Source organism: Vulpes lagopus, chromosome 14 (genome assembly GCF_018345385.1).
Source record: "Vulpes lagopus strain Blue_001 chromosome 14, ASM1834538v1, whole genome shotgun sequence".
In the NCBI taxonomy this organism is placed as follows: Eukaryota; Metazoa; Chordata; class Mammalia; order Carnivora; family Canidae; genus Vulpes; species Vulpes lagopus.
Window position 1 is genome coordinate 7,377,186 of NC_054837.1, and position 20,040 is coordinate 7,397,225.

Consider the following 20,040-nt stretch of genomic DNA (forward strand, 5'->3'; position numbering starts at 1 on the left):
AATGTCGTTTGGAACTCACCATAAAGCTGACTCGAGCCTAAAGCTGATGAGCAATATCTCAAGGAGAAATCTTTTTTTTTTTTTTTCCCAAGGAGAAAGCTTATTTCCCGTTTCAGATTTCCGTAGGTCCAATGCCTTCCTGGAAGTGGAATTACTTGGGGGAAAGGCTCCATTTCCCAGCTTCTGTTAACAGACCGAGACTCCTTTCCCCGGAGGTGCATCAAAGGCTGAGGGGCTCCTTTCCCTGCCCCCCACCAGTACTGAGGGCGGTGTTCATTTACATACCATCCTTGCTAATACTGTTATCCTACATTAAAAAAAACAATTCATGTCGGATTCATAGTGACATAAAATCTTTAGAAGTGTGTGTAAAGGGGAGCGTGGGTGACTCGAGGGTCGAACATCTGACTTCCTTCCCCTCTGGCCAGTCATGATCTCCGGGTCCTGGGGTCAGCCCCGTTCAGCGGGTGGGGTGGGGTGTGGTCCTTCTTGTCCCTCTTTGTCTGCTCCTTCCCCGTTTGTGTTCTCTCTGTCTCTCAAATAAATAAAATCTTTTTTTTTTTAAAGTGCAAGTAAAATTATGGAACACTTTAAAATTCCAAGATAAAAGCTGAACAAATCTACTTGTGCCCACTTCTCATTAATTCAATTAGTGAAAGGGAGGCCGGGCTGACACATCCTGAAAGTCACTGCATCGGAGTTTTGGTGGCAAACGCTGAAACCAGTTCCGATGACTTCATCAGAAGAGAGACGTCTTGGAGGGGCAGCAGGTAGGAGACCCAGGTTCATCACACAGGCAGGGGAACTTGGTAGTTGGCATCCAAACATGTCACAGCACCTGGGACGCCATTGGTATCGCCACTGGGTTTGTCCAAATGTCACTTCTGGCACCTCTGCCCAGGGCCGCAAAACCACCCCGTATATAATGACGATACTTTTTCCAGAATGTCTGTTGTGTGAGTCATAGACTCTGGCTTCAAGGGCCTGGATGGGAATCTCCGATGGGATGGACTTAGGTCACACGACAGCGCCATCGATGCGGGAGAATGGAGACAGGGAGCCTTGGGCCATTCTGGCTTTTATGAGAGTTTGGAGTCCGGGTAGGAAGACTTGGGTCAATGACCACTCTGAATATTTATGTAAACTTGTTTGTTTCATCATATTTTGTTAGAAATCTGGTTAATCTTAATCACAACTGATTTTTTTTTTAGGTTGTCTGATAGGTCATGGGATGTCTAGTCCAGAACAGCAGACTCAAGAGTGAATCACATCTTCAAAAGTCAGCGGTGGGGGGGGGGGGGTACAGGAGTGGGGGAGACTGTGGAAAACCCAGGAGCATCATCCCAGGGTAAAGGGGACAGCAGCGACCCGGCTCTGGCTGACCGTTACTAGAACCCGCCGTGAGGGATCCCTGGGTGGCGCAGCGGTTTGGCGCCTGCCTTTGGCCCAGGGCGCGATCCTGGAGTCCCGAGATTGAGTCCCACGTCGGGCTCCCGGTGCATGGAGCCTGCTTCTCCCTCTGCCTGTGTCTCTGCCTCTCTCTCTCTCTCTCTCTGTGACTATCATAAATAAATTAAAAAAATTTAAAAAAAAATAAAAATAGAACCCGCCTTGAGCCGAGGGTTACAGCTTGTTCAACGTTCCAGAACGTGCGGAAAGTCTGAGTTTCTGTGAAATCCTCTGATTTTAAAATTTGGAACTGAATCCGAAATCAGAAGAGCAATGACACCGTTGCTTTTCAAAAATGAGGGCTGCAGGCCGCCTCCAGGAGTTTTTTAATTTTATTTTTATTTATTTATTTTTAAACCTTTGCATTTTAAAAATTGAAACGGGGGGGGGGGGGGACGCCGGGGTGGGGCGGTGGAGCCTCGGCCTTTGGCCCAGGGTGTGACCCGGGTCCCTCCATGGGGCCTGCTCCTCCCTCCGCCTGGGTCTCTGCCTCTCTCTGTGTGTCTCATGAATAAATAAGTAAAAATATTTTTTAAGACATTTAAAAAGAAATGCAAACGCGGAGACGAGGCCTAGGAGGTGGCCGTGCTGGGCCCTGGCCACTCAGCCAGGGCAGCCCCGCCGCTCCCAGGGCTTGACCCGAGGAGCCAGGAGGAGCCGCGCCGCGGGGGCCCAGGGGGCGGGGCTGGGGCGGGGCGGGGGGGGGGTGCAGAGGGTCCTGGAGGCGCCCGGGGTCGGGGGGTGCAGCGGGAGCTGGAGGCGCCCCGGGTGCTGGGGGCGGGGCAGGGGCGGGGGGAGCAGAGGGTCCTGGAGGCGCCCGGGGTCGGGGGGGGGGTGCAGCGGGGGCTGGAGGCGCCCCGGGTGCTGGGGGCGGGGCTGGGGCGGGGGGAGCAGAGGGTCCTGGAGGCGCCCGGGGTCGGGGGGGTGCAGCGGGGGCTGGAGGCGCCCCGGGTGCTGGGGGCGGGGCTGGGGCGGGGGGAGCAGAGGGTCCTGGAGGCGCCCGGGGTCGGGGGGGTGCAGCGGGGGCTGGAGGCGCCCCGGGTGCTGGGGGCGGGGCTGGGGCGGGGGGAGCAGAGGGTCCTGGAGGCGCCCGGGGTCGGGGGTGCAGCAGGGGGCTGGAGGCGCCCCGGGTGCTGGGGGCGGGGCTGGAGGCGCCCCGGGTGCTGGGGGCGGGGCTGGGGCGGGGGGAGCAGAGGGTCCTGGAGGCGCCCGGGGTCGGGCGGGGGGGGGTGCAGCGGGGGCTGGAGGCGCCCCGGGTGCTGGGGGCGGGGCTGGGGCGGGGCGGGGGGGGGTGCAGAGGGTCCTGGAGGCGCCCGGGGTCGGGGGTGCAGCGGGGGCTGGAGGTGCCCCGGGTGCTGGGGGCGGGGCTGGGGCGGGGGGAGCAGAGGGTCCTGGAGGCGCCCGGGGTCGGGGGGGGGTGCAGCGGGGGCTGGAGGCGCCCCGGGTGCTGGGGGCGGGGCTGGGGCGGGGGGAGCAGAGGGTCCTGGAGGCGCCCGGGGTCGGGGGGTGCAGCGGGGGCTGGAGGCGCCCTGGGTGCTGGGGGCGGGGCTGGGGCGGGGCGGGGGGGAGCAGAGGGTCCTGGAGGCGCCCGGGGTCGGGGGTGCAGCGGGGGCTGGAGGCGCCCCGGGTGCTGGGGGCGGGGCTGGGGCGGGGCGGGGGGAGCAGAGGGTCCTGGAGGCGCCCGGGGTCGGGGGTGCAGCGGGGGCTGGAGGCGCCCCGGGTGCTGGGGGCGGGGCTGGGGCGGGGCGGGGGGAGCAGAGGGTCCTGGAGGCGCCCGGGGTCGGGGGTGCAGCGGGGGCTGGAGGCGCCCCGGGTGCTGGGGGCGGGGCTGGAGGCGCCGGGGTCGGGGGGCGGGGGTCAGGCCCGCGCAGCCACAGCCCCTCCCCGCCGCCCGCCGCGAGCTCTGGGGCCCCGCCCGGCCGGGTTCGGGGCTGGGGGGCGGGGCGGTCCTGCAGGAGGCCGGGCGCGGGCTGCACGGCCCGGATGCGGGCGCCCCCGGGGCAGCGCCGCCGCGGGGAGGAGCCGGCGGGGGTGAGCGCGCGGGAGCGGGCGGGGGGTCGCGGGGACCCCTCGGCGGGGGGCGGGGGGCGGAGGGCGGGGGGCGGGGCCCCTCCCGGGCCGGGGCGCGCGGTGACCGGGTCAGGCCGACGCTCCGCGGCGGGGGGGCTCCCCGGCCCCGGCCCCGGCCCCCGGCGCAGCGTCCCCGACCCGGTGGGGCCCCCGCGGGCGGGCGTCGCTCTGTGCCCCCCGGAGGCCCCGGCGCCATCCACGCGTCCGAGGCGGAGCCGGAGAGGCCAGGGCGGGGGGTGCGCAGCCAAGCACCCAGGAAACGAGCGGGGCGAGCCGGGGGGGGCTCCCGGGACCGGGCCGAGGTCGGCAGCGCAGGCCCCGCGGGGCGCGGGCCCAGGTCGGGGTGCGGGGCGGGGGGCGGGGCCGCCGCGTGGGCCTGGGTCAGCCCAAGGTCACCAGGGCAGGCCTGCGCGGAGCCCCCTGGACGCCGCCTCCTGCCCCGCGGGGCCGCCCGCTCCGGGCCCCTCGCTCCCCCGGCGCCCCCCCAGGGTCCGTGTCCCTGCGTGGGCCTCGGAGGACGAGGCTCCCGTCCCCCTCCCCCTCCCGGGCCGGCGGCGGGCGGCGGTCGGCGGCAGGTCCCGGGGCGCTGGCGGGGCTGGCGACCCGCTAGGTAGACGTTGTTACAACAGCCGCCCCCTTTTCACTCTTTTACTTTCCGTGCATGGGACTCGGCTGAGCAGGGCTTGGTCACAGCCCCGTAGGGACACTTCCCAGGCCTGCCTGACGGCCACGATCAGGAAGTCAGGTCGACTTGACAGGGGGAAAGAAAAACAAAAAGGAGAAAAGCCTAGTAGACCTTGCTCACAACAGGAGGGGGAGGAGGAGTGTGAGAGGCACCCGGGATCCCCCCACCCCCCACGAAGGTACATTCACCAGCAAGACACATCTTCATCCTCTGGCTTCATGACTCTGTGCGACACCAGCGCTCTGTACTCCAGCCTGTGCGGGATTTGCAAGTACCAGGGTGGGGAGGATGACAAATGAGTCAGTGTCATCCTCGGGAGTATTGGAGTCAGCGTGAGGTCCCTGGGGCTAGACGGTCACAGCTGCCCAGCCAGTGCTGGGGACTCTGAAGTGTGCACCGTCCTGGTTTGGCTTGACCACCCTCCAGTGCGGCTCGTTCCTCGCCCCAACGTGCTACAAGGTACCCGTCACTTCCTCCAACCGGAGCCCGACCCACCCAGGACGACCTCATCACCTCATCGGCCCCAGGCACGTCAGGACCCTGCCGGGACAAAGGCAGCGGTAGGCACCACATGGGCACCTGTCACCGTGCCCATTCCAGCCACCCGCACACGGCCGGGCAGCAGGACACATGAGCAACATTCAGAAGCCCGGAGCTGAGCCAGAACATCAGAACATCCAGCTCGGGAATGATCTGGATGTAGCCACACGGACACCGTTTTGCGTTCACAGGCAGGTCAGGTGAACTTCCAGTACAGTCGTGCACCCCCGCGCCGAGTGGGGAGCCAGGTAAGCGTCTGGCGGACTGCTAAGTCCTCCCAGCACGTGGTATCTGGCTTTCAAAAATTTTAAATGAAGTCCGTGTTGTTTGTCCGTGGATGCGGTTGCTCTAGGGACCTTAGATCCGACCGCGGGTTACTTGGTGGCTTACGGTTATCAACAGCAGCGCCTCGGTGTAAGTGCAGTGATTCATATCCGCCTTGGTTTGCTCCAGTCTTTTTTTTTTTTTTTTCCCCAAAGATTTTATTTATTGATTCATGAGAGACACAGAGAGAGAGGCAGGGACCCAGGCAGAGGGAGAAGCAGGCTCCCTGCGGGGACCCCAGGGTCACACCCTGAGCCCAAGGCAGATGCTCCACCCCAGAGGCCCCCCCACTCCCGCGGCGCCGCTCTACTTAGCCATTTAAGGTACTCATGGAAGTGGGTGCGGTATCTGAGCTCAACTATTAAGGCTGTTAGACCTTTTTTTTCTTTTCTTCTTCTTCTTCTTCTTCTTTTTTTTTTTTTTTAACAACGTCAGTTTCCATCCCCAGTCCCTAGACATTTGCCCTGTGGCTCATGATCTAGTTTCAGGGTCAAAGGTCAGAACGCTGCCTGAAATGTCCCCGGATGTTAGCCTTCTAGTGCACATCAAGAATGTGCATTTTCTCTGACGTCCTTTCCCGTGTGTCTTTCACTCAAGCTTGTTTCATTCTGAGCAAAAAAAATCAGATGAGATCCTGAAGCGTCTAAAATATTCTGCTGGGCTGTGTGCGAAGTAAATATGTCAAATAAAACATCGCTCATCACCATTTGGAGGTAACGTAGGCGCCGCTCTTGGCGCAGCCGTGGCCGGTGAGCTCCTTCTGGACCCACAGGCGCTGCAGCCCCACCCCTGGGCGGCCTGTTTGTCCCCCGCCCCGAGGGCCCCCGCGTGGCCCGGGAGGGGGTTTCAGGAGGTGAGGCGGCCAATTGCCGGGAGGTTCCTTGAGAGGTGTGGGCTGATGGTGGCATTGCAGGGGACGACGGTGGCCTTGCACGGGATGGTCTGGCAGGTGGAGGATGGAGGCGAGGGAGGGCGGTGGGACGTCGCGTCGCAGAGTGACAGGCCTGCATCCCGGCGACACTGGCGAGGGAACCACCCCGACCTGCCTCGGTGCCCGGCAGGAACTCGCCATCGCTGTCCCCCGGCCAGCTCGCAGACGCCTGGCAGAGGCCTAGGAAGAAAGGGTGGCCCTTGGACATGTGGCAGAGCCGGACGCTGTGTAAAACCGTCACGCGTGCCACCTCACGGGCCGCCGAGCGCCAAGAAGCTCGAGTCCCTCCTGCAGCCGATGGCCATGTGTCCTCGGGCAGCTCGTGGGCACCTCCGAGCCCGGGCCTCTTCATTTCTTGGCTGGGTGTCCCCAGCCTCGGGGCAGGGCTCAGTGGGCGCACAGGGAAGGGCGTCTCGGGGTTCCCGGTGCCGCTGGGTGCTGTCGGTGCTCTCACCGTGGCCCCTAGAGCGATGGCACGTGGTGGGCATCCCCGACAGATGAAGAACCTGCAGACCCGAGTGCCAGGCCACCTAGGGTGGCCGTGGGCTGTGGGCAGACGGCAGCCCGGCCCTGGCCCCCCATGCGGCCGGCACACGGGCTGGGCCTGCACACAGGCTGGGTCCACACACGGGCTGGGCGTGCACACGGGCCGGGCCTGCGGGCTCCGGCGTCCTGTCACTCCCCCCCTGGAGTCGGCCGTGTCTGCGCAGCATTGCTCTGGGGACCGCCCCCAAAGCCCCCGCCAGCTGTCCTGGGCGTCCGGGTGTTGTGCGGGGAGCTCCCGGTCACAAGGCTCCCGGTCACGTGTTCCCACGTGGGCTTGGGAAGCAGCTGGACTGCGGTTGGCGTGGGCACTGGTGCATCTCGGCCCCCGGGCTCCTGCTGGGGGGGGTGCTGCACACGAGGCCTCCGCAGTGCCAGGGAGCGGTGTGCGTGTGCGTGTGCGCGGACATGGTGTGACGCGTGTCGCATGCTGACCGTCCTCTGACACGCTCACCTGTCCGGGCCTCGGGACAGAGGGGCCAGGCTGCGCGCTGCTCCATGTCTATGGGGCGGAGCCGTCCGTGCCGCCCGCCCGTGTCCACCCCAGTGCCGTGCGCCCTCCCTTCCTGGCCACAGTGGCCTTACGAGGACGTGTCCTAGCTGTCGTTCCCACGGTGCCCGGCGCTCAGACCGCCATCGTGGTCACGGACTGAGCCTCGCGGGGCCTCTCCCTCTCCAATTAAAAGAAAATAACCATTTTTATTCAGAATTTTTTCTGGACTTAGAGCCGAGCGATTTTAGCTATTTTTAGACTCGTGGAAGGAACACCGTTTAGTGGTAAGAGGCCCGTTCTAACGGGGGAGGCAGCCAGACGGCGGGTGGGTGGGCGGGTGGGTCGGCAGGTGGCCCGGACCGCTGCCGCTCGACGCCCGCTCCCCTGAACCGCCGGGCTCTCAGGCCTGTTCTCAGAGCGGCTCCCAGGCAGCGCCTGGTGCTGCGCGCGGTCCTGCCTGCTCGCGGACGGAGTGACGGGGTGACAGGCGCTGCTTCGGGAAAAGCCCTCACGCCTCAAATCTCACCTGTCCCCACACCGCGCTGCGCGGCCTCATGTTCCGTATCAGTCACACGGTCCCATTTCACAGGCGTTCAGTTCCTCTTAAAGAGCTGTGGGGTCTCTTGTTTTTGTTTTTTTGATTTTGTGAGTTTAAACCCGACTTAAGAAAACGGCCGGGCTTCCCCGTAGGCTCCGGACGCGGCCTCCCGGGCGCCCGGGCCGCCCGCCCACCGCAGGGCAGGAGCCACGGGGCCTCGGTGTCTCTCCACACTCCCGCCCCCGCTTCTGGCCCCTCGTGCATCGCTGGGCCACAGGCCACGCCAGCCCATCGGTCCCTCCCCTGCAGCCTGGGCTCGTCCCCACGGCCCCCAGGACGCCAGCGAGGCAGGAGCCAAACGTCTCCTAAATCAAACGGGAAACCTTGTTAAGGTTGAAGGAATTTGGGCGCCTAGGAGCTCAGCAGCTGAGCATATCCCTGCGGCCCAGGGCGTGACCCCGGGGTCCCGGGATCGAGTCTCACGTCGGGCTCCCCGCATGGAGCCTGCTTCTCCCTCTGCCTGCGTCTCTGCCTCTCTCCGTGGGTCTCTTAAAAGAATAAAATAAAAGCATGTCAGACTTCTAAAAAAATACATGGAATTTCTGTATATACTTTATCCTCCTCCTCGAAATATTAAGTTTACATGATCACAGTAGTTATCAAAATCGGGAGAGTAATACCATCCCCTTGTTATTGTCCGAGGCACAGATCTTATTCGCATTTATTTCCCCAGCGTCCTTCCGATCCAGGATTGGATCCCCTGCAGGACTGTGCCTGGCATTCAGTTGTCTCATCTATTTTATTTTATTTTATTTTATTTTATTTTATTTTATTTTATTTTATTTATTATTTTTTAAAGATTTTATTTATTTACTCATGAGAGACCCAGAGAGAGAGGCAGAGACGTAGGCAGAGGGAGAAGCAGCTCCCTGCGGGGGAGCCTGATGTGGGACTCGATCCCGGGCCCCGGGGTCATGGCCTGGGTTGAAGGCAGCCGCTCCCCCCCACCCCCCAGCCTCCCAGGGGCCCTCAGTGGTGTCTTTGAATCTGAAACAGCCCCTCCCTGTCTTCCATCATCTCGACACTTGAGAAGAGCAGTAGCCATTGGCTTTATGGAACGCCCTCCACCCGTGTGGCCTGACGTTTCTTCATTTGCGTGTGAGCGCGTGCGCAGCGGCAGGCGGGTGTGGACCGGGCGGCGGGCACACGGAGCTGTCTCCAGGGCTCACCAGGTTTTGTGCGATTGACGAGCGGTTGGCGCTGTTCGGGAGGAGGGGACCTTTCCTCGGCGCAGGTCGCAAGTGCCACCCTGATGTGGTGACTCCGTGCCAGCGTCAGCGCTGGGGTTCCACTGCTTGCTTTTGCTCCGGAACCCCGGGAGGTCCGCTCAGCTTCCAAGGTTTGGGGCTCTCCCGCACACACCCAGTAGCTGTGTGTCCTCCTCCAGGCTTCGTGTCGCAGAGTTGTGAGTTACATAAGAAGCTCAGGGTAATTGAGGCTTCACCTGGTGCAAAGGGAAACTGTAGCCGTGTCTAAACTCCTCGCAGAAACGTGAATTCCACACAGATTCAAAACTATCCAGCTGCGGGCACCTGGGGGCTCCGTCGGTGAAGCGTCTGCCTTCGGCTCCTGTCATGCTCTCGCGGTCCCGGGTTCGAGCCCGGTGTCGGGCTCCCAGCTCAGCGGGAAGTCTGCTTCTCCCTCTGCCTCTGCCTGCAGCTCCCTCTGCTTGTGGGCTCTGTCAGATAAATAAATGACATCTTAAAAAATATATATACCCAACCACAAAACTACTGGAAGAAGAGATTGGTGGACACATTAAGAAATATTTCTGGCATTAGTGAGTTTGAAGACCTTTTATAAAAATGATGAAAAAACTCAGATACCATAAAGAAAAGATGGAACCATCTTACAGGCTGAAATGTAAACATTTTGTACAAAACTTAAACATCCTTCAACCCAAATGCCACCTAAACTAAGAAATGTCGGATGGAGGAGGGAAACACAAAATGCACCATTTTCAGACGCACCATTTTCAGACGCAACAATCATCTTTCGATGCTAAAATTAGGGGCCAAGGTGTATTTGCAGGTTCCTGAAGTAACTCACAAAGGAAAAATATAGAATCTTTACAAGGAAGGGGCCTGGCAGCCGTGATTTAAACAAGAGATCAAAGTTGACGTCACCAGTGATGAGGCAAAAGCTGCCTCCCTGTGCACTGAGGAGGACACGCTTGTTTCTGAAGGTTTGCTTTTTTTTTTTCCAGAAAAAGAATGCATAGCTATTTCTGTTTCCTGTATTTTGTCTTAGTAGCAGTTACCACGCATCTCTGCCTCACCCTGCCCCTTGCAGGATGTTTGTGTTGGAAGATCCATTAGGATCTGTCTCTCTGGTCACTGTTGCGCCGCTAGCGCCTAGCACAGGCCGTTGGTTCATAAATAACGTCGTACACATAAACCGACGACTGGATTTACTGGGAGCCAGCAGTATTTGCAGGAAAGATGTAGTTAGCCTTGGGGCATCCCAGGTGCAAGATCGCAGTTGGGTGTCCCGGTGGAAGCGGATGGAAGAGATTTGAAGACACGGTGCTGAGGCTCAGATGGAGCGTCAGTCTGAGTCATGACAAGACGTGTCCCGGGGAAGGAATAAAGGTGTTAACACACCTTTAGGTGTGTTTCCTGCAGGACAGGCAGAGTTGAGATGCAGGGTGACGACGGGTGTCAGGGGACAGACACCTCTGCTTTGCAGAGCCCACGGCAGGAGCTTGTCCCACGGCAGAAAATATGCAGCTGATCCAGGCCAGGCTTTCAGGAGGTTGCTCGTAACTGCCTTGGAGCAGTGTGGCCGATGTCCTGAGCCTCGGGTCTGGGTGTGCGTCCAGAACTGCTGGGCGGCCTGATGAGAATAGAGACCTGCGCCGTGTTCTTCCCAGAAGTTCAGACTGATGGGATCCAGAAGTCTGTTTTCTTGTGACAACCACTCTCCTGCTCTACCAAGGAGTTGTGGTGGAGGTGGTCGAGGAACCACACTTGGAGGCAGCCCCGCGTCAGAGCAGGGGTGTCGGCCGCGGGCCTGGAGACCGGAAAGGGTGAGAGCTGAGCACACAGGCCCAGCAGCAGCCCGGCCCCAGCAGCTGAGGCCGTGTGCATGCGGGGCTCCCTGAGCACTGTCAGAGGGGTGGCCAGGCTGGGCTGAGGAAGGACACGGCCTATTTTGCGTTGGCCTCCTGCCTCGATGATGTTTTCTCGTGCAAAGCCAAAACCGCGAGAGCTGCCGTGCGGGGGACGCGTGGAACGGCTGTGGTTCCTGTGGTCAGGGAGCATCGGAGACGTGCTCCTCCATTTCTCCAAAAGGAGAACTTTTGCTTTTGAGTAGTCATGCCGGGCTCAGGGCATCTTGGTCATGGCCCGTCCTCAGGAAATTCATGAAAATGAAATCAAGTTGATTAATAATGCCCGAGCACTGACCTTGCATCTCTGAGCTTCAGGCAACTGGCAGGCAAGAAGATGATGTTATTTTAAAAATTTATTCTGACTCACTGTGCCTCGTGGAATTAGGTAACTCCTGGATTGTATTTTGTTACAAACTTATTGCAGCAAAAAAGGGAAGTATGTTAAAATATACATTAAAGCTGAGTGGCTTACGGGTGGCTTCTTTTCTTTTCTTTTTTTGGGGGGAGGTGGCTTATTTTTAGAAGGCATCATTTCCAGGAAATTTTAGTACCTCTCTAACAGAATAACAAAATCAACATGCTCATGTGGATTTAAGATGACAAAATAATTGTGCACAAATGTGAATTTCTCCCCAAGAGCTCAAATTCATTCTCTTAAGTGTTTTATGATGTGTATCAATCAGACCGTCTCATTAAGGAAAAAAAAATATGGAATCCTAAATTAGCACATTTGTGATCACATGAAATGCTCTTTGAGCACTGAGGGGGACTCTTGATGGGATGAGCACAGGCGGTCAGTCCACAGCCAGCCAGTCATTCTGCATAAAATATAAGTGAAGGGAATGAACGCCCTTTTATCTTTTTGGGAGAGAGAAGATTGTGGATCAGATAGCTGTTATGCTGAACTGAAATGTCATTTCTTCCTTTTATCTGCTTAAGTACATTTACTGGCAAATCATAGAACATAGACAACAAGGAACAATCCTCAAGAAGTGAGGAGGATTAAGAGTCTCACTCAGTTGATTAAGCATCTGCCTTCGGCTCAGGTCATGATCTCAGGGTTCCGGGATTGAGCCCCACGTCGGGCTCCCTACTCAGCGGGGCGGCTGCTTCTCCGTCCTACCCCCACTCACACTGTCTCTCAAGTAAACAGAATCTTAAAAAAAAAAAAAGTAGCTAAAAATGAACTGGTATCTTAATTCTAAATATGGTGAGAGTAATGAAATAATAAAAATAAGGACAGAAGTTAATAAAAATAAGGTTGCACGATGAACCAACCGAAAGTTGATTCTTTGAAAAACATTTTCCAAAAAAGAAAAAAGAAAAACGTTACCAAAGTAGCTAAATTTCTGACAATGTTAACCCAGGAAGAAAGAGGAAAACCCATAAATAGCATTAGGAATGAATAGGGAGGCATAACTACAGACCCACTATTTACTTATTTAAAAATCTACTTATTTGAGAACAAGTGGGGGAGTGGGGAGGACGGGGCACACAGAGAGAGCATCTCAAGCAGGCCCCCCCCCCCCAGCATGAGCCTCATCCGAGCCCGTGACCCTGGGATTACAACCTGAGCTGAAACCAAGGGTTTGACGCCTCACTGGCTGAGCCACACAGGCGCCCCGGGACCCGTGAATAATTGAGAACGTCTGAAGAGAGCTCTGATTGTCTGCATTTGAAAAACAGATAAAATGAGACACAATTAGAAAACTTGAGCTAACTAAAATGGGCTGTAGGAGAAAGCAGAAAACCGGAATATTCCAATGACCCTTAAAGCATCCAGCCAATACGTGACGTTTCTCCCCAGCCGCCCAGCCCCCCACGCCGCCAGCCACCTCCCTGCGTGTTGACATGTGACGTCTGCATCCTGTCATTCTTATCCAAGCACCAAGACTGGCCTTGCCCTGATTTCAGCATCAACTATCAAATGCTGCTTGAGCCGATGCCAGGGATCCTCTGCCCCTACTTCGGAGTCCCCGCCTCGCCACTTGCTCGGGTTGCTCACCTGTTCTGGGCCCGGGCTTCCTCACCGGGGCACGCGGATGGTGCTGTGGCCCGTCGCTGACGCCGAGCATTGGGCTCTGGGTTACACAGCGTCCTTTCTCCTTGCCTGCCCTTCTCCGCCCCTGTGCAAGGGGAAGAGGCTGCCGTCCTGCAGTTTGTGCTTGGAGCCCAGGTGGGAGCCCCGGTGCTGGGACCCTGCACCTCTGGGCTCCGTGGGCCCGACTGGCTCAGGCCTTGGAGCCTGGGTGGGAGCCCGATGCGGGACTTGATCCCGGGACCTGGGGACACGGCCTAGGCCTGAGGTGGACACTGCACCCCGGAGCCCCCCCAGGCACCCCTGACGCTCCCTTTTCACTCCAGGGTGGCATCTAGAGCTGCTGCCACCCTGCCCTCCAGGGCCATGAGCGATACTTGGACCTCCCTTTGGGACCCCAGGCTCCAATTCAAGAGGAATCATGCTCTTGGGCCGTTACCCTGGGGAATGTGAGGTGTCGGCTGGGAGGCGGACCTGCCCCATCCCCCCAGTGGGACCCGCCTGTGCCGTCGCCTGGGCCCCGCTGGGGGTGCTCAGGGCTTCCACGGCTCCTGCCTGGCTCGCCTCTGCGGGTGGTGCTCACAGCTCAACCAACAACCCAGCCGCCCCGTCCCCCTTAGAAGTTGGTGTAGGCAGGAGCGAGCTGGGTATCGGCGGCCACGTGGGGAGGGGCCGGGGCAGCAGCAGAGAAAGCCCCTCGGGAGCTGCGGCGCCAGCTCAGGGTTGGGGCGGCACTGGGTGCGGTGAGGTCACAGCCAGGTGCCCCCCGGGGTGCGGGGAGGTAGGGGCGGCTTCAGGTGGCCCTGGGCGCTCCTGTGAAACGCTTGCCAGGGTTGGAGCCGCTGCAAGGGGCACCCTGTGTCCGTGCAGACCGTGAGCCTGGAAGAGCGCGGCAGGTACCCACGGCAGGTGGACGGGCGGGCAGGTGGATGGGGCGGCCGCGACTGCGGGACAGGCGCGGCCTTGAAGGCTGTGTCACCCTGCCTCTGCCCGAGCCTGGAGCCTGCACTTCCAGAGGAGCCAAGGTGTGACTGCAGGTGGTGGCTGCAGGTGGTGGCGGCACTGCCCCTCGCCCCAGGGGTCCTCCCCGCCCTCCGCATCTTCCCCGCCCTCCGCATCCTCCCCGCCCTCCCCATCCTCCCCACCCTCCTCATCCTCCCTGATCTTCTCCGTCCTCCCTGGCTCCTCCTCGTCCTCCCCTGCACCTGGCGCCCATCGTGCAGATGGCCCAGCGGAGCACCAGGCAAGGGGGCCTGCGGGGGCCCTGCTTGCTGGTCCTGGGTGGGGCAGGACGGGGATCCCGCTGCCCTGATGGACCCGGCCTCGAGGGGGGGAGGGGGGCATCTGCGCGGTGTGGACTGAGCTAAGCCAGCGGGACGCTGCCTTTCTCTTCTTGCTTGGCCGAGGCCTCCTGACAGGCGCCCCTGCCTGCCTGCTCCTGCCCCCCCCCCCCCCCCCCCCCCCCCCCCCCCCGTCTTCCCCTCTCTCAGTTTCCCCTTCTCTAACCCTCCCCCTATCCCCCTCCCCCTCCCCCCACCTGTGGAGCCCCCAGGGGGCCCCATATGGTTCCAACAACAGCTGAGACTCTCATCACCTCAGGTGTGCAAGGGACTTTCCCGGGCACCCCACTCCGCCTGCTGACCCACTTGAGTTCTCGGGAGGCTCTGAGTCATTCCTGCCACCGTCACCTGCACTTACTACCTGCGGGTTTGTAGCTGGGTCCTCCGCTTGGCGTTCACCTGGGAGACAGATGTAGGGGCTCATCGGGGCTGTTCCGACTCCTGGGGGCCAGGGGGATGCATCCGTGATCCTGCAGCTGAGCTATGTCCACAGCTGAGTCTGTAGGGCCGGCAGGGGAGCTGCTGGGCCCCCACAGCTTTCACCTGATTGGGCCAGGCCCACCCCGAGCTCTCTGTGGCTGGAGTCGGTGCGCTGGTTAGACATCCTCCTACATCCACACGACCCCTCATCTGGAGCGTTGCCCCAACATGTGGGCGAGGTCCCTCGGTGACAAGTCGGCTGCCTCTCGTCCACACTCAGAGGGAAGGTGCCACACCTTGGGGACCCAGAGGCAGGGCTCCACCTGCTGGCTCCAGGCTCCCGGCCCCCAGGGCCCGGCCTTTGTCCCTTGGAGCCACGTCCTGAGTGCAGGAGCTCAGCAGCGTGCCAGCAGGCCGCGTGTCCCCTGGCCGCTCCTGAAGGTCCGGGAAGAGGGTCCATGGCCGCCTGCGGCTCCGTCCCGGGCTCCATCCTGGGCTCCGTCCCGGGCTCCAGCCTGTGCTCCGGCCTCGGCTCCCGTCCTGGGCTCCATCCTTGGCGCAAGGCCCCCACGGCCGAGCACTCAGGGCGCACGGTCCCTGCCGTTTGTGTTCTGCTGTCAGATGCTCAGAAAGTAACTGTGGCTCTGCTTGTCTCTGTGCAGATGAAGTGACCGGGACACAGCGCGAGTGGGTCCTCTGCGGCCGACGACATGGACCAGCCATTCACCGTGGCCTCCCTGGTACGTGGCGTCCGCTGTGGCCCCTGTGGGGCCTAAAGCCCCAGCGACCAATCGGCAGGTGCGAACCGAGGCGGTGGCGGCGCGGCGTCCACCCTGCGCATGGTCCTCTGCCAAGTGGCTCCTAAGCCGGCTTAGCCCAGATGAAAATAACTCGTTTTGATCCACAAGAGCGTGAGCCTGCAGTGGACCGGGCCGCCCTCGGGTGCCGTCCTCCGTCCCGGCCGTGGGCGCCTGCAGTGCAGGCTGTGCGGCCGGCTTCTGACCCCGCGGCCCAGGGCTCCGGGGCGTGGCAGGACCGTGTGCACACTCGTGTGTCGTGCTTCCCTTTATGCCCATCATGCCCGCGCACTGGCCGTACAAGGAGCAGGAGCCCGAGGGCGCCAGGCCGGGGGCTCAGGGACGTGCAGGTGGCCCAGTCGCCTTGGGGAGGTGGCCCAGTTCTGCACACAGCACAGCCGAGCAGTATGTGGGACGCCCTCAGCCCATTGGGGCCCGATGGACGCACGTGGGCCTGACCGTCACCCCCTCGATGGTCGGCGGGATCAGGGACCGCAGAACAAACAGGCCCTGGCCCATGGCATCCTCCAGGATGCTCGGTTGCCCCAGACGCTGGCAGCCAAGCCCCATCGCACCCCTGTTGCACTCTCACCCTGTGGCCAGGGGCTGTAGGGCTACGGGGTCCCTCCCACCCGCAGGGAGGGCACATCCTCCAGCGGCCGGCAGGTTTCTAGGGTGTCTCGTAGGGACATCAAATGTTCACGGCAGGCTGCCATGAAGGGAGCATGAAGGCCTCTCCCCGGGAGATTTTGTATTTTCCTCGAGATCCGACGGAGACACTAGGCTCTTTCCCAGTTTCCTTCTGAAATCGCTTCTGAGTCTGGGAAGCTAGGACCAGTCAGTCTTGAGGTGCCCGCAGGAAACGGAAATCTTACTTTTACTTCCAGGGAGAAAGAGAACCTGGTTCTCTTGCACGTCTTGCACGTCTCCGTGTGTCCCTCCGTGCTCAGCGCCTGTGCTGCAGGGACGGTCCTGGGGAGCAGGGCTGGGTGGGCGCTGTGCACAAATAGCCACCGTTCGGAGCAGGCCGTGCAGTAGTGAAAAGTGAGCAAACCACTTGTGTGTGTCCCGGGGGCTGGAAACCCCCTTTGGAAAATGTGCTTACTTCCAGAGTTAGAGTTTTTTTTAAATTTCCGATCATTTTCTGATGTCACTGGGGCCCTGCGATCGGTCGAACCGCGAGGGGCAGGCAGTGGCCCAGGCCGCGTGCAGCCCCCCAGCGCCCGCAGCTGCACCCCTGCTTGGGGCAGCATCTGGGCCAAAGCCTGTGGGGGTGCGGCAGGTTGGCTACTCGGAAGCGTGCCCCGAGCTGGGGTGGTGCCAGAGGAGGAGCTGCTGTGGGTGCTGCGGCCAGCACCACCCCCCCCCCGCCCTGCACCGGGCCTCAGTTGCTTCCAGGTGCCGGAGTGGGGATCCGGGGGTGCCTTGGTGTCGGTGATGGAGCCCTGGAGGCTCCAGGTTGCCCGTGGCCGCGAGGGGTCGCAGGATGCCTTCAGGGGAGGCAGCGGGACGCTGGGGCCGCCTGGGGTGGGGACCGGCAGGGGTCCTGGTCACGCCTCCGCAGGGGTCCCTCCCCGCCACCGCAGGGGCCACCGAGAGAAGCAGCTGTCGGGTCTCTGGTTCTGTCGCTAGGGGGTCGCCACTCGGGTGCAGGGCCGGCTCATGACAGGCTGGGGGGTGTCCCCCGGCCCCCGTGCCGCCCCGTGGGTGAGCGCAGCCGGTCCCCGGCCTGAGGGTAGCGTGTGGCCGCCCGCCCCCCGCAGGGCTCAGGCCTTGCCGCACGGACCACGAGCCTGAGGTGCCCGCCAGGCGGCCATCGGCAGCAGGAGACAGAAAGCTGTCGGGCCTCGGCCTTCCCGGAGGCCGGCCTCTGCGCTGAGCGGGTACCCCGGGGTGCACATTGTGTTCTCCCCGGATGTGTGCAGGTGCTATTTTCATGCACAAAACACAAGCGTGTGACCTCGCGTCACTGGTTCTGCGGGTGGATCCCGTGCGTTGTCCCCGGCCAGGGCCTGGCACACTGTGCCCGTTGCGGCTGTGAGCACTCGGGCGCTCGCAGAGCCTTTTTTTTTTTTAAATTTTTTAATTTATTTATGATAGTCACAGAGAGAGAGAGAGGCAGAGACATAGGCAGAAGGAGAAGCAGGCTCCATGCACCGGGAGCCCGACGTGGGATTCGATTCTGGGTCTCCAGGATCGCACCCTTGGCCAAAGGCAAGCGCCAAACCACTGCGCCACCCAGGGATCCCTCGCAGAGCCTTTTTATGTTAAAAAGAAATCGGAGGGGGGCGGCCGGGCGGCTCGGGGTCTGCCCTGGGCTCAGGGCGTGACCCCGGGGTCCTGGGATCGAGTCCTGCCTCGGGCCCCCCGCTTGGGGGGGACCCGGCTTCTCCTAGGCTCCCGCCCTGCTTGTGCCCTCCATCCCTTGCTCTCTGTTAAGTAAATAGATAAAATCTTTAAAAAGCAAAACAAAACAAAAACAAAAACAAAAACAAAAACAAAACAACAAAATATGAATAGGAGGTGGCCCTCTGCCCAGAAAGGCTGCTCTAAGACTGAGGGGGGGGCTCAGTGGCCGAGGCCGCAGGGGTCCCCAGGGCACCTGTTGTGCGAGGGACGCCCATCCCTGGAGACCCTGAAGGAGACCTCGGCTTGGAGGTGCCCTGGGCCCCGCGCAGGCGACAGCCACCCCCCCGCCCCCCGCCCTCTTCTCCCGGCCCAGGGGGCTCACCTGTGAGGACACGCGTGGCCACGCCCGCGCCCCAGGGGGACACACCGCAGCACCTGCGCCTCCCCTCGGGGTCCCGCCCTGCGCGTCCCTGGGCTCAGCAGGCGCATCCCCAGGGTCCTGGGCTCAGCAGGCACGTCCTGAGAGGCGCGGGGTCGCCGTGCCGCGCCGCCTGCTGGGGCTCAGGGCCTCTGGCCTTGCCTTGCAGAGGAGGCTGGCGGCCCTGCCCGACCACACGGACGTGTCGCTGAGCCCAGAGGAGCGCGTCCGCGCCCTGAGCAAGCTCGGCGGCAACATCGCCATCACGGAGGACATCGCCCCGCGCCGCTACTTCCGGTCCGGGGTGGAGATGGAGAGGATGGCGTCTGTGTACCTGGAGGAGGGGAACCTGGAAAACGCCTTTGTCCTGTACAATAAATTCATAACGTAAGTCTGGCCTGAGAAGCCTCGCCCAGGGCCGCGTCGGGGGCAGGCGCCTTGCTGGGGCCGGGGACGTGCTGGACAACCCCGAGCCTGACCCCGCAGCCACGACCTGCAGACGCGCTGAGTGGCGGGGTTTATGCTGCCGGGTACTGTGTGCAGGGCCCCGCGGCTTCCCTGGGCTCAGGGACCGCCGTCCCCTCGCTCGGCCAGAGAAGTGGCTTCCAGGGCCCTGCCCTTGGCGGCCTCCCGGGGAAGCTTGTGGCGTGCTGCTCTGCGCGCGGGAGCGGGAGCGTCGTGGGCAAGAGCTTATCCAGATGCAGCCACGGTGCCCGGGCCGCCGCAGACCCTGTATCCGCGCTTGTAGGGCTGGCGCCGGGCCGCGTCCCACCACGGGGCGATTCCGGGCAGGGAGCAGCGCTCAGCTGCACTCTAAGTCAGTGGGTTTTTAAAGATTTATTTAGGGGCACCCGGGGGCTCAGGGGTGGAGCGTCTGCCTGGGGCCCAGGGTGTGCCCGGGGGGCTCGGGCGGGGGGGGGTGGTGGTGAAGGGGGGTTGGTGTTGGGCTCAGCGGTTGAGCATCTGTCTTGAGCTCCAGCCATGACCCCCGGGTCCCAGGATTGAGTCCCACGTCAGGCCCCCCCAGGGAGCCTGCTTCCCCGTCTGCCTTGGGCTCCAGCCATGACCCCCAGGTCCCGGGATTGAATCTTGCGTCGGGTCCCCGGAGCCTGCTTCCCGTCTGCCTAGGTCTCTGCCTCACTTCGCCTGAGAACACACAGAGGGGGATGGTTGGCAGCGCTCGCCTGCCTGGGCAACCCCTGGCTTCTAGGGAGCCCACAGGTTGTGTGAAATGGGAAGCAGTTGGGCATCCCTGATGATACGCATTTCCAAGAACCTGAGTTTCTGAGCCCTAAGTGACTGATTGCCCGGGTCTGGTTCCCTTCTGCTGGCGTTTTTGCACATGTTCCCGGGGGATCTAAGCAAGAGGACACCAGTGACAGAGGCATCCCCATTAGTTGAGCAGAGATGGCGTCCGCGGCCCATCGTGATCCATCAAGGAAGGACTCCTCAGGCCCTGAACAGATGTCTACTGAGCGCAGATTGTGGGCTGGACGCTCTTCTACGGGTTAGGGCTGCTCAGTAAGGACCACACCCCAGAATCCCTGCACCTGGGGATGCAAATCTTCATTTCACGGGGATGTGATCCATGTGGTTTGCTCTAAGGATTTCCCTTTACCTCTGCTGTCCTTTGTTCCTTGAAAAGGTGATGAAAAGTAGTGGGCTCCTAATTAGCACCTCGTAATCCACTAGGGACTCTGGCCATCGCGTCCCTTAGTGGGCTTCCCGTTAAGGATCCGACACAGACCCCAGGCCGCTCCTGCTTCATCAGGGGTCCAAGTCTTTTTCAGTGGTGAGGACAGATGACCTTGGTCTTCCCGACTCTTGACATTTCTACAAATCCTCTGTGTTGCCAGCGGCACACGTGCGCGGGGCGCTCTTGGGGGCATCAGGGGGTGCCCAGGACCTGACAAGGGCCAGGGCGTGGGGAGCA

At 61.3% G+C, this 20,040-nt stretch overlaps 1 protein-coding gene across 3 annotated transcripts in view; it reads left to right on the forward strand.

Annotated features, from left to right (window-relative positions):
- Positions 1 to 3,373: 3,373 nt before the first annotated feature.
- STAMBPL1 (STAM binding protein like 1) overlaps positions 3,374 to 20,040 on the forward strand; it is a 37,458-nt gene continuing 20,791 nt past the window's right edge. For all 3 annotated transcript variants that reach the window (XM_041729299.1, XM_041729300.1, XM_041729301.1), the window contains exons 1-3: positions 3,374 to 3,480; positions 15,206 to 15,283; positions 18,277 to 18,494. In XM_041729299.1, the coding sequence (XP_041585233.1) occupies positions 15,254 to 15,283; positions 18,277 to 18,494 (248 nt within the window). In that variant the 5' untranslated portion in view covers positions 3,374 to 3,480; positions 15,206 to 15,253. The remainder of the gene's footprint in view (positions 3,481 to 15,205; positions 15,284 to 18,276; positions 18,495 to 20,040) is intronic.